Source organism: Doryrhamphus excisus, linkage group LG11 (assembly GCF_037039965.1).
Source record: "Doryrhamphus excisus strain RoL-2023G ecotype Guam linkage group LG11, RoL_Dexc_Guam_v1.1, whole genome shotgun sequence".
NCBI classification, from domain to species: domain Eukaryota; kingdom Metazoa; phylum Chordata; class Actinopteri; order Syngnathiformes; family Syngnathidae; genus Doryrhamphus; species Doryrhamphus excisus.
Genome location: NC_136367.1, coordinates 15,059,014 through 15,072,147, shown reverse-complemented (window position 1 = coordinate 15,072,147; position 13,134 = coordinate 15,059,014). Strand labels below are relative to the sequence as shown.

At 41.4% G+C, this 13,134-nt stretch overlaps 1 protein-coding gene across 2 annotated transcripts; it reads left to right on the top strand.

Moving 5' to 3' along the window:
- Nucleotides 1-3,441: 3,441 nt before the first annotated feature.
- atg10 (ATG10 autophagy related 10 homolog (S. cerevisiae)) lies at nt 3,442-11,956 on the top strand. Of its 2 annotated transcripts, none has more exons than XM_078794811.1 (9): nt 3,442-3,459; nt 3,944-3,979; nt 4,662-4,840; nt 4,913-5,035; nt 5,294-5,441; nt 6,212-6,309; nt 6,384-6,481; nt 6,568-6,687; nt 10,546-11,956. In XM_078794811.1, the coding sequence occupies exons 3-9, from the start codon at nt 4,718-4,720 to the stop codon at nt 10,571-10,573; spliced, it is 738 nt and encodes a 245-aa protein (XP_078650937.1). In that variant the 5' UTR covers nt 3,442-3,459; nt 3,944-3,979; nt 4,662-4,717; the 3' UTR covers nt 10,574-11,956. The 2 variants fall into 2 exon arrangements, with proteins under 2 accessions (XP_078650937.1, XP_078650936.1); XM_078794810.1 differs by lacking the exon at nt 3,442-3,459 and adding an exon at nt 3,707-3,846.
- The last annotated feature ends 1,178 nt before the right edge of the window (nt 11,957-13,134 follow it).

Below are 13,134 nucleotides of genomic sequence, written 5' to 3'. Positions count from 1 at the left end.
CAATCAAGCATTTGCGATAACTTGCAATGAGTCTTTTCCAGCGCTGTAGAGGAATTTTGGCTTTCTCAATTGTGCAGAGTTGTTGTCATTCAGCCATTGGAGGCTTTTCTAGCATGAAGCGCCTGTTTACTGTCATGCTACAGTATCTCAGTAGGATCCAGGTCAGGACTTTGGTCTTCATTGTGTTTTTGGTCATTGTCCTGCTGCACAACCCAAGTTGGTTTCAACTCGAGTTCACCAACAGATATTTTTGGTAGACAGCAGAATCTGTGGTTCCATTTATCACAGCAAACCTTCAGGTTCTGAAGTAGCAAAATGGCCCTAGACCTTCATTATTGTTTGGTCTTTTTCTGAAACATGGCATTGTTTTTACGCTACATTTAATGAGACACACACATTCCAAAATGATTTTTCCCCCAAAGGTCTTAGGGATGTTCAAGATGTTTTCTGGCGAATATGAGACAAGCCTTAATGTTCTTTTTGTAGTGGTTTTGGACTTGGAACTCTGCCATGCTGGCCGTTTTTGCACAGTGTCTCTCTTATGATGGAGTCATGAACACTGACCTTAACTGAGGCAAGTGAGGCCTGCAGTTCTTTGGATGTTGTTGTGGGGTCTTTTGTGACCTCTTAGATGAGTCGTCACTGCGCTCTTCGGGTGATATTGGTTGGCCGGCCACTCCTGGGAAGGTTGTCCACTGTTCCATGTTTTTTTGTGGATAATGGCTCTCACTGTGGTTTGTTGGAGTCCCAAAGGTTTAGAATTGACTTAATAACCTTTTCCAGACAACAGAGGGGGGCAATCACTCTTTCACACAGGGCCATGTAGGTTTTTTTCCCTCCCTTAGTAATAAGTTTCATTTAAAAACTGTATTTTGTGTTCAGTTGGATTCTCACTAATATTTCAATTTGTCTGATGACCTGAAACATTTAGTTGTGACAAACATGCAATAAAAAATAAAAATTTAACCCCTTAGCATTGTGAGATGTTGGGGCTAAAACACCAATAAGAGTTGTACCCAAAGAAAATTTGTCCGTGAAGCTTTTGGAGTAGAGGCATGGTTTTGAAAACTAACAAGTCTAGAATTTGTGTAAGCGGTACTGACATAGAGGAATATGAGTTTGAACATGCAGAGAGGAAGGATTTTTTTTGTATTTTTTCTGAATAATGTGCCTTCAAAATACCTCATCTGTAACTGAATATGAGTCACAGCTTGAGTCCTTACCTAATGCTATTACTAATTTGACTGATACTACAAAAATTTAGTACTTCACATAGTTTTTTCTAAAGTTAGGATGGTTGGAGAAGCAAACCGCTGTGATGCTAAGGGGTTAAATGGCCATATGTTGAAGTAATAAGTCCAGCATATATGACAAATGATGTCATAAAGCAAAACACTAATACAACAACATTGGTATCATTTGGGGCTGCGCAGTGGACAAGTGGTTAGCATGTAGGCGATACATTGAATCTCCTCTTGGGCATCTCTATGTGGAGTTTGCATGTTCTCCCCATGTGTGCGTGGATTTACTCCACTTTCCTCCTCCCACATTCCAAAAACATGCTAGGTTAATTGGCGACTCCAAATTGTCCATAGGTATGAATTTGAGTGTGAATGGTTGTTTGTCTATATGTGCCCTGTGATTGGCTGGACACCAGTCCGGGTGTACCCTGTCTCTCGCCCCGAGACAGCTGGGATAGGCTCCAGGACCCCTGTGACCCTTGTGAGGATAAGCGGCATCGAAAATGGATGGATGGACGAATGGCATCATTTGCAAGCTAACCCTTAGGTTCCACTGGTCTTCAGCAGGCACCCAAAATTGGCTGCTCTGAACAGGGTTGTTAAAGGGGGTGCTCAAATTCTTCATCCTTGGGATATTTCAAGTGATATTTCGAGTCCTTTCGAGGAACTATTTTAGTCTGGGAAAACTACATTACGTATGCGATATAGTAATACTCATGTCCAGGCCATGTCATTATTCAGTAGGAGGCAACGCACTGTTCTCGAGTGCCACAAATGTTTTTTGTACTTTTACGACTATATGACCGTACATCATGCATGCAGATATCAAAATGTCTGATAAGCGTGTCAAGGCTCATCCCGTTTACCTCTGCATTGACACCATCACTCACACTCATTTCAGCACATTTCACCCAAAGGTTTAACTGCTGTTTGTACTCCTGTTTTACAGTATATGGCAATGTAACAACAACACAAAGATACCTAGGTATTTGTGACAATAAGTAGATTTCATCCCTCTACTATCGACCAGACTATCAATATTTGGATGGAACTTCCCCGACCGTAATGGAGTGGTTTTCAAAGTCATGCACAGCACCGAGAGAATGAAAAAAAATATTCGGAATTCTGCTCAATAAAAGCAAAATGGAAGTGGGTGGCATTTGATTTTCAGTGACACCACTTGAAAAAGTCCTGCATTTCCAAGAACTGTACAAAGCTATGTGTTTTTGACAGCTGATGGACTATTTCTTTCAGTTCCGATTGGAAGCGGGTCCAGTCTAAGCTAGCATGTTGCTATTTTGTACTTTGTCCTGTCATTGCTGTATGTCTCCCCCTGTGCAATCCAGAAAAAGAACAACATGTCAGCATTGAGAAAACAATATTGTATTGTTCTTGTAGTGTCATCATGCTTTGCTCTCGGTTCTGTCGACAGTTTGTTTTCTTTTGTTAGATTTGGATGAACAAAAAATTATTCTGTGACACTTTTTTTTTCTTTTTATGTAAATGATGTAAGAAAAATGTCTATATTTGGCTTGAGGGATTTTCCCTCTTTTTCCAGATTCAGAACAGCACTGTTTCGTCACTACAGGAAAGAACTGTCTAATCTGAGCAAGATGCTTAGTGTTTTTGATGTGGAAGAGTTGAATTTTATTTGATTAAAAACAAAACATGTTCATGTTTCAATAAATGGCTTTTTGCCAGTCACTGGCCTTCCTTTTATAATAAAATAATCATATTATATACTATATACACACACACACACATATATATATATATACTATATAAATAATACCTAACACTTATTATACACATATTATGAACATAAATGGAACAAGATGGCCATTATTTGTGTACATCACGTACATTGTTTATTGGCAAATTTTGTGTGTTAACTTTTATGAATGTAAAACTTTAAACTTGTGCTACTGCTAATCAGAAGGAAGTAGCAAAAGTAAAAGGTACTTATGAATATTACTACTGTTTAATGTATCAGGTTTAGCTGTGAGCTGGAGATAAATCTGTAGACGGATAACATTTATTCTCTCTCCTGTAAAACCTAATTTAAAAAACCAATAATTGTGTTACTTTACTGTCGCGATAGCGACATGAGACCACGTGACACAACCAGGAAGTGTGAGGAAGGCTAAGCCGTCTGAATTCACCAGGCTGATTCGCGGCTGGAGCAGAAGCCTCCGAACGTCTGGACTTCGTAGAGTGGGTAGGATACTGGCCTAGTAGGATGCAGAACCCGAATTCAAACACAGCCACAACCTCAGACAGTCGCCATTATTGCCTACGTAGAGCGTCGTCATTTCCGGTCCGTTCACGGCTGCGTCTATTGGGACAAAAATAAATCGCGTATTTGGAAACTCAGTACACAGTGAAAACCATACACCAATCAAAGTGTACTGAGACACAGCAACTTCACTTCTTCAACTTCATGCTTAAAGGGCCTAAGATTCGTTTTAAATATCGATTACTCTTCGGTCATTTCCGGTCACGTTGAGTATGACGTTTTGTATTTGCCGCCACCCAGCGGCCATCATGTAGCATGACATGAACATTAACAAGTTAAGCGCCATGTTCGGATAGCCTCACAACGAAGGTATCACCGCATTCGAATGTTCGTTGCGCGTTAAAAAGACATTCGTTGTAAATATGTCTGTAGTTTAATGACCTGTTCGTTTTCTCTTTCCCTGCAGTTGCTGTTTCAGCTTCTCACAATCTCCCCTTTGTTGGTAAGTAGTAAGATTAGATGTAAAGACATCTAGTGTAAATCATATATGTGGTTCTACTTCGTTTAACAATTAGCTGTTTTTCTTCATCCACATTTTACATAATTTACTTCTCACAGAATGCTGCTTTTTCTGCTAGCAAGTTTTGAGTGTCTTTGTTTACATGCTTTCAGTGCAGTCTTTTTCGTTGCGTCTATCAAGTGGAGGAATTAAAAAACGCGCCGCCTTCCGTTTGGAGGTCGGAATGACATCTAAGTAAAAGCGGGCAAAAAGTAAATCTTTAGTGTGCCTTGAGAAATCGTCGGGTCCAATATCATATCCAATATCATTTTTAAATCAACATTTATTAATAATTTTCTGCAAATGTCATTGCCATTGTCGAGTGTCCGTGATGTAAAGACTGGTCGAGCAATGTTAATATTGGTCCGTGTGGCAACACGTAGCCGATTGCCTCGTTCCTCCAATAGACTTAGTGATGCAGGTGAGGTGGTTAGTGGTGTGCTGCAAAGTTTTTCCAATGTAAAAAAAAAACGTGGCATGGCTAAAAAAAAAAAGGTTGAAAAACACTGCTCTAGTGAAGTGATTTGACCCTTTTTTTGTAAAGCACTTTGCTCTATAAATACATTTGCCTTGCTTTGCCTTTTGGTCACATAAAATGACACAGTGGGCTGGATTTGCCCCGCAGAACTTAAGTTTGGCACCACCAGAGCTGAAGACATACCACCATTAACATTCCCAGCTATGGTCACCGTAGCAGAGATGAGCTGGTGTCTGCAGGGGGACGAGAACTTCCATCACTCCTGTCAGATGTTCCTGAAGCGGTCAGATCAGTTAAGAGACGGCTGGAGTTGGGAGTCGGTCCAGGTAAGGAAAAGGATACGGGGGAACAATGACGGCTGTGGTGCATTTGGGATGCATTTCAGTGTGTGTCATCAGGGTTCAAAGGAGGGCTACCTGAGGAAGACTGTTCTCAGGTCGGTCTTTATTGAGTCCAGACCAAAGTGGGATCACAACGGATCTAGCTCAGACTCTTCTCACCGCAACGTGTCTGATGAACAGGTGAGTCGTTCTAGGATAAACATTTGTCCTTGAATACATGACAGAATGCACAGTTACCATTATATGCAAAGTCCAGTTAGGTCCATGAGTATTATTTACTAATATTTTGCAGTTGTATAAACCCCAGTTAAGTGCAACACCTTTTTATTTTTTATCAACACCATAACACCAAATTGAACCTACCTGCTTCCCATGAAAATATATTGTAAAATATTGTCAAAAATGTGACACTGTATATAACACTGTATGTCTCCACAGGGTCTTGATGTTTATGACACAAACTGTGACTATGATGATGAAGATACAGTGTGTGACGGTAGCAGTCATGTTCTTCAGTACGAGTACCACATCCTGTACTCGTGCAGCTTCATGACCCCCGTGCTGTATTTCAGAGCGTCCAGTCTGGGTGAGTTATTCCCCATTTACTGAAAAACGTGCTCTTAATATGCTCTTTTTTTTTTCTTCTTCAACCTTTTCAACTTGACTTTTATCTAATGGTTATTTTATACACTGTACCTTATGTTTTGGCTGTTATGTTTACACATGCTTATTTTATTTTTTATTAATGTTCTTATATATTTTACTTTTTATGTCATTATTTCTATATATACTTTATATATTCTTGTTTTATTTGTTTTTATTTGTTTATTTTTTTATCCCATATATCCAGTGTTTCCTCAGTGGGGGCCCTATGCATTGGGGGCTGGGGTGTCTTTTCTCGTGGGGCTCACCGGTTTTCTCAGCAAGTGTTATAATAATAATAATAATAATAATACATTTTATTTGTATAGCGCTTTTCAAAATACTCAAAGACACTTTACAGAAAAATGGAGTTTAATAAAAGCAAGTAAACAGAGTAAAAGATACGTTAAAATACAACATTCATTCGTTTATACACAGGTAAAACATGAGTAAAAGCGGGGCGCGCCACCTTCCCCTTCCTTTCAAGGGGGGTCCCCGATCACAAGGGGTGTATAGCCCCTTTTAGCAGATTTGGGTCACCACTTGATTCTTGTGAAAGCACAAAACCGAGGGGTAAGGGGTAAGTGGAAAGACAAGGACCAAGGGGTAGAAATGGAATTCAACCTTAGTCTTGTAGCTGCTATGTTAGCGGAAGTGTTACTGGACATTACTGGACATTATACGACTTCAGTGTGTTGATTTTCCTGTTATCAGAGGGGAGGAGTTTATCTTTAGAAGAGGTGTGGAGTTGTGTCCATCCAAACTTCAGACTGCGTTTGCAGCACAGTCCTTTGACGACCATCACACAGCAGGTAAAGATGCTATGACATGCGTGAGCCTCCTCACCTGGATGAATTTGTCTGATGGTATGCGTTGTCTGTGTCAGGAGCATCCTCTGCTTGGCCAGCCTTTCTTCATGCTACATCCATGCAGAACGGAAGAACTGATGACACCGCTACAGGAGATGGCCAAAGAGCAAAACAGGTAAAACAGGTATATCCTGTCATGTATACAGTAGCATTATTTATGTATATATATATGTGTGTGTGTGTGTGTGTGTGTGTGTACAGGCCAGTGAACTACATTTTGGCATGGCTCAGCATGGTTGGTCCTCTAGTGGGTTTAGCTGTTCCCCTGGAATACTCAACCCTGACTGAGACTGAAGCTGCTCGGCATCCCTCATCCCCATCGTGAGTCACAAAGATGAACCGAGACAACACTTTGATAGAAGGAAGACAATCATCTTCCTCTAAATTTGGGGATTTTATTTTTGCAGCCAAAAAAAAAACAGCAGAGACAATGTAACTGTACCACACAGACTCCGTTCAAACTGCGGTGTAATGTGTTGCTATAACCACCAGGTGGTGGTGTTCTCCAGCCATGTCCTATGACATATACTAAGTCATGAATACTGTCCAATTCAGTGTTGGCAGATCTGCGGATGAGTGAGGACATTTCCTGGGCACCAGAATGTTGTAATTATCACCACCTTAATCCATAACAAGCCACGGTTACACTTTAAAAGGGTTCAAATGTGTGCTATTCCAACACGAGCTCAAGCCGCCTGCAGATACGTGTAGAACTCTTTGACCCTGAAAGGAACTTCCAGCCATCAGCAGGTTTCTCTCTACAGGACACTTCAGATGGTGCAAGAAGCCCTTCCACTGACATGGAAAAACAGACGGTCGGGTCCCACATCAACGCTGCCCCCACCCCCTCTTGCGCCATGACTTTCCATCCTTTCTCTCTCCTAGTTTTTTCTCCTCTCTTGGCCTGCCTTCCCTCAGTCCCATTTGGCTGTGTGCCCTTCCACTGCTCCTCTCATAATGAGCTTGATGGGTTAGGTTTAGTTTGGTGGGGTTCGTTTCACCTTCGTGATTGGAACTCCTTCCAAGCATTTACAGACTTTCAAGGTTCTATACATTTATGTCTGCTGGTTAAATATTATATGCATATTAGTGTATATATACATTATATATATATATATACTAGTATGTGATTGTATGTAGCTGGGAGACGAATAATATCAATAATACACGACATAAGTATACTGATAGACATTCTTTGATAATAGATGACTTAGGGGGCATTTTTGGGCCATATAATGCAAAAGGAACGGATACGAGTGCGCCACTTCGATATTTAGTAAAGCAACACATGTAGATAAGCTAAGATCTAAGTACATACTATATTTCAAGACAAAATAGCATCGCAGATTTGTGATATACAGTAATCCTTTATTTATCATGGTTAAACGGTTTGAGAACCGGCCTTGAAAAATGAATTTCTCTGAATACTGATATCGATACTAATGAACAAAATATTTTTGTAGTATAGAAAAACTGTTGAGGTTTTATCATGATTAGGGCTCTGTATGGGAATACATGAAATAACGACCCTATGGTCACATTTACACTCATATTAGCCAACATTGTCGATGCAATAAGAGAAAATAAGACATAATTAGGCATTTTATTATATAATATAATAATAACAATATATACTATATATTAATAATAATATATAATAAGTGAGTGTGAATGGTTGTTTGTTTATATGTGCCCTGTGATTGGCTGGCGACCAGTCCAGGGTGTACCCCGCCTCTCGCCCGAAGACAGCTGGGATAGGCTCCAGCACCCCCGCAACCCTCATGAGGAAAAGCAGTAGAAAATTAATGAATCATTCATTCATTTTCTACCGCTTTTCCTCACGAGGGTCACGGGGGTGCTGGAGCCTATCCCAGCTGTCTTATAATAATATATTATAATTAGTCATCAGTGAAGTGCTTATTGCTGAAGCTAAAGTGTTATTATTACGTGAATGACAAGTATTACTATTATTGCTTGGGGGATAAGTAACTCTAAAATAATATCAGGTTAAAGCTATTAGCAGTTGGCTATTACATCTGTGTTATTAGTGACACCTAGTGGCCAGTGTAGACAACAGCTCAGATGATGCTAACTGCTAACGATGTTAGATGCAACCATTGTTGATTTCTCCACTTTCTGAGCATTTTACCATGTCTAATTTCACTTCACATTTCACTTTCAAAAAGAATGTACACATTTGTAATCTCCCCATAGCTAAAATTGAGAAAAACTGTACCTAACAGTACATGTATAGTACATTAATGTACTGTACATTACTTGTATAGTACATTATTGTACTGTACATTACTGTACTGTACATTTCAACTTGCACACAGACCAACACATTCGCACGTACCGTGGAGTTTCTCCTGTGACCTTGATGAGCACCATATGCTCCACCATTTTCTGACTGTGATACCCCGCCATCGATGCCTCGTGTGGACACACACTCGCTTTCATACCGGCAATAGAAAGGATGCCACTCACTACAAACAATGAACGTGTGGCATAAACCTACCAGCATAAACAATCTTTCCATATAATTTACTTTTGTGTCATGGACTCCTGTGGTCCACACAGACCACTTGGCCATCTGCCCAAGAAGGAGGAGGTCAATCAGCAGGAAATAAGAGGACTCAGAAAATACATTATCATGTACTGTTAATTATCACTATTATGCTCACGATACTTAGTTTGCATATATAGCTCTACGCCGTGGCTTAGCAGTGAAAGACAAACAAAGACATCCATAAAATGTCTCTTTTTAATACATTATCTGCAAAAAATGCCACTTATACTCCAGTTTTCTTCTACCTAATTATGAATTTTTGGCCTTGTGTGACTTATACTACGGAGCGACGTATAGTCCAGAAAATACGGTAACAAATGTAAAAACAACAGCATTTAAAGGAATACTGTCAAAAACATAAAACAATGTGTAATCTAATGAGAAAAAGTCATAATTTTACAAAAATAATGACATAATATTAGGGAAAAATAACGTCATTTTCGTAGCATAAAGTTGAAATTCATTCATTCATTTTCTACAGCTTATCCTCACAAAGGTTGCGGGGGGGCTGGAGCCTATCCCAGCTGTCTTGGGGGAGAGGCGGGGTACACCCTGGACTGGTGGCCAGCCAATCACAGGGCACATATAGACAAACAACCATTCCCACCTTCCTGGGTGTTTGCTTTCTCCAAGGAGATTCCACCCAGATAATTGTTGGATTCTTTATGAATCCAACCCAAATAAGTTAGGACTCGTTTAGGATTTTGCTGACAGATTCGGAGTGTTCCTCAGCAGATGATGTCATGCATGTCATGGACCCCCCAACCCCCAATAAAAAAAAGGTATAATGAAATCCTTGAAGCTCATATCACAGGATAGCAGTTGTGTGTGAAGGGAGGCGTGTGGATGTTTACCAGCCCTTACAAATGGCAAACAAGCATGTCAGCAGGATGCTGAGTGTGTATGTGTGTGTGAGTGAGTGTGTGTGTGTGTGTGGACAGCAGCTGCTACTCTGTGGATGTCTCTGAGGACCACAGCAGGCATCTGAGTATTTGTTGTGTGTGTGTGTTTGCTTGGGGAGGGGATGTGAAGGGCAGGTCAATGAGAGTGAGCAGAACCATCAGACAAAGCACACGATGGATACACGCCTATTTGAATTAAAAAAAAAAAAAAGCACAGAGCTGCGCCTGCCTGATTCAATAATTTCTTGGCGTTCTGTGTCTTCCTTTCTGCCCTTCACGGCCTGATTGGCTACGCTGACTATGGAATCATTGCTGGTTGATCATGGAAAGGGTCAGCTTAATGGCAATGTAATAAAATGACACTAAAGTACCTCATAGGAAAAAGCGATGGTGGGGTACTAGTGGTGGGCGGATGGATCTAAATATCGATAATATCCATCCCCAACATTGGTATCAGTATTGATCGATACCGATGTAAAAAGATGGATACATTCGGTTTCCTGTCCGCCTGCAGCGGTTTCATTGAAGATGCAACCTGGCTATTTGTCTCTGCTATCTGTCCCTGCTTAGAGAAGACCCCCGTTCGACCCCTCCCCCCTTGTGTTTGATTTACCACCTACATGGACCGTACATATGTACTTCCCACTCACCACATGGACTCTACATGTATGCACTTCCCACCCACATGGACTATGTATGTGTTTGCAGGCGTTCCCAGGCCAGCTGTGAGACATAATCCCTCCTTCGTGTCCCAGGTCTGCCCAGGGGCCCTCCCCCAGCTGGGCATGCCCAGAATACCTCACCAGGGAGGCATCGGGACTAGATGCCCCAGCCACCTCAACTGGCTTTTCTTGATGTGAAGGAGAAGCTTCGTCAGCTATTGGGGACAGTATCGATATCTGTGATGCTCCGCCAAGCCCTGCTGCAGCATCCAGAACAAGCATGTCTGCCATGTGTGGGACTTCCTGTTTTGTGACAGTGAGGTGAGCACACTGATTTCAGGAGTGGCGGATGAGTGCAAGCATTTTGTCAGCTGCATCTGCGGTTCAGAAAGCAGCGGATACGGCTGGAGGGGTCCGGCCAAGGTGGATAAACCTGCTTTTCATTCAGATTTCAGGTTTCCAGTGAATAATGTGATAAGACTAGAAATAAATGCATTGTGAAATAGAAAAGGTGAGTTGTGGATGCCAGCATGTTGTTCATGTTCATTGGCTTTGTTTGCCTTGAAATGGCTCTTGGCCATTTTTTGGAGAAAAAGTATCTCTCACAAGAAGAAACCTTCTTGACCCTAATATAGCCAGTAGTACATTGTATGGGATCAATATCGGTATCGGTATTGGACGATTTCACTCATGGTGAAATATACTGACAACCATGACTGAATTACTTTGTGCTACTTCCTTCTTGCTCACACACACACACTTACACACACACACTTACACACACACACAGAGAAATGTTCCGGTGTTGAGATGAAGAGTGTAGCAGATCATTATGACAGTCAGTGAATGAAGATGTTGCGCTGCTCAGCCAAGGTACACTTGTGCCTCTTGACAGCCGTGGTTATAATGTGTAGTATACAAGTGTGTAGTATGCCGGGAATGCTTGGTATGTACCGTAGCGGCATTTACTGTACTTTTAAAACCTTTACAACAGAGCAAAACTGTTCAACAGGGAAGTCACTAAACCAGGAAGGAAACAACCTGATTGACGTTAGCATTATCACTGAATTTTTTGGCTTCCCATCAATGTGTGGAAAATGAAGAGGATGCTTGTTCAGTGAGTTTTGCAGGTGTACCATCGGAAGAGTGTGTTTTATTTTAAGAAATTATTTATGACTATTTGCTTGATTTCAACATTTGCTTGTGGTTTGAATTTTGTTCTGTTTTTATAACATTTTTGTGGTTTAGCTTGGCTGCACGGCGGTCGAGTGGTTAGCGTGCAGACCTCACAGCTAGGAGACCGGGGTTCAATTCCACACTCGGCCATCTCTGTGTGGAGTTTGCATGTTCTCCCCGTGCATGCGTGGGTTTTTATCCGGGTACTCCGGTTTCCTCCCACATTCCAAAAACATGCTAGGTTAATTGGTGACTCCTAATTGTCCATAGGTATGAATGTGAGTGTGAATGGTTGTTTGTGATTGGCTGGCGACCAGTCCAGGGTGTACTCTGCCTCTCGCTCGAAGACAGCTGGGATAGGCTCCAGCACCCCCGCGACCCTCATGAGGAAAAAGCGGTAGGTTAATTGGCGACTCCAAATTGTCCATAGGTATGAATGTGAGTGTGAATGGTTGTTTGTCTATATGTGCCCTGTGATTGGCTGGCCACCAGTCCAGGGTGTACCCCGCCTCTCGCCCGAAGACAGCTGGAATAGGTTGCGGACCCCCGCAACCCTCGCCAGGAAAAGCGGTAGAAAATGAATCAATGAATGAATGTTACTCATTTAGAGTATAACAAGAAAAATAAGAGAATAATTCACTTTGTATTTGTAACATTATGTATTCAAATACTTTGTTGTAAAAGTCGGATTTCCTTCTGGTTAGCTTGGATATATGAATTGGGCTTTATAAATAAACTTGCCTTGCTTTCATGGAGTGCATCCGCCACATGGAAATGATGTCCATTTCTGGAAACTTCCTTTGGCATCCATCCTGAAATGTTCTCAATCGGATTTAGCTCACAGGAACAAGCAGGATGGTCCAAATGAGAGTGATGTTATTCCTTTGGAAAAAGATCTTTGTTGACATTGTCCTGTTGAAAAACCATGGCCATCATTTGACAACCCTGCACAACCTGAACCTCCATTGTTCCATTGAAGGAAAAAGCACCCTAGCTCATGATGGACCCAACTCCACTGTGCCGTATGGAAAAAATCTCAGTTGGATTTCCTTGTCATGCCAGTAATGTTGGAAGCCATCGGGAATGTTGAGGATACATTTCTTCAACGGTCCATGTCTGGTGTTCTGCAAATTCCAAATAGGACATTTTATGGCGTTTGAAGATGGCCTTTGAAGACGTTTTTGTTCGTAATAGCTTTATCTTGTTGATGCCGTCTGATTTTTATTGGATCGCACTTGTCACCAGTAACAACTTTCATTCGGTGCAAGGATCGTCCTGTTTCTTGACGGAGAAATTGAACCATGCCAAACACAGCATTATTGTAGTTATAAATGTAGTGACTGATTGTCTTTGTCACGTCTTTGCTTGTGTTTGGTTATCCTGTAATCCTCTCTATTCCATTCCGGTCATGGCACCATTAACTAACTAAACATCACCGATGGTGGATGTAGAAGTCATG

Coding starts and splice junctions, on each gene's coding strand:
- atg10 (XM_078794811.1), top strand. CDS start 4,718: ATGGTCACCGTAGCAGAGATGAGCTGGTGTCTGCAGGGGGACGAGAAC. Junction 5,036..5,293: donor GCAACGTGTCTGATGAACAG/GTGAGTCGTTCT, acceptor ATGTCTCCACAG/GGTCTTGATGTTTATGACAC. Junction 6,688..10,545: donor CGGCATCCCTCATCCCCATC/GTGAGTCACAAA, acceptor ATGTGTTTGCAG/GCGTTCCCAGGCCAGCTGTG.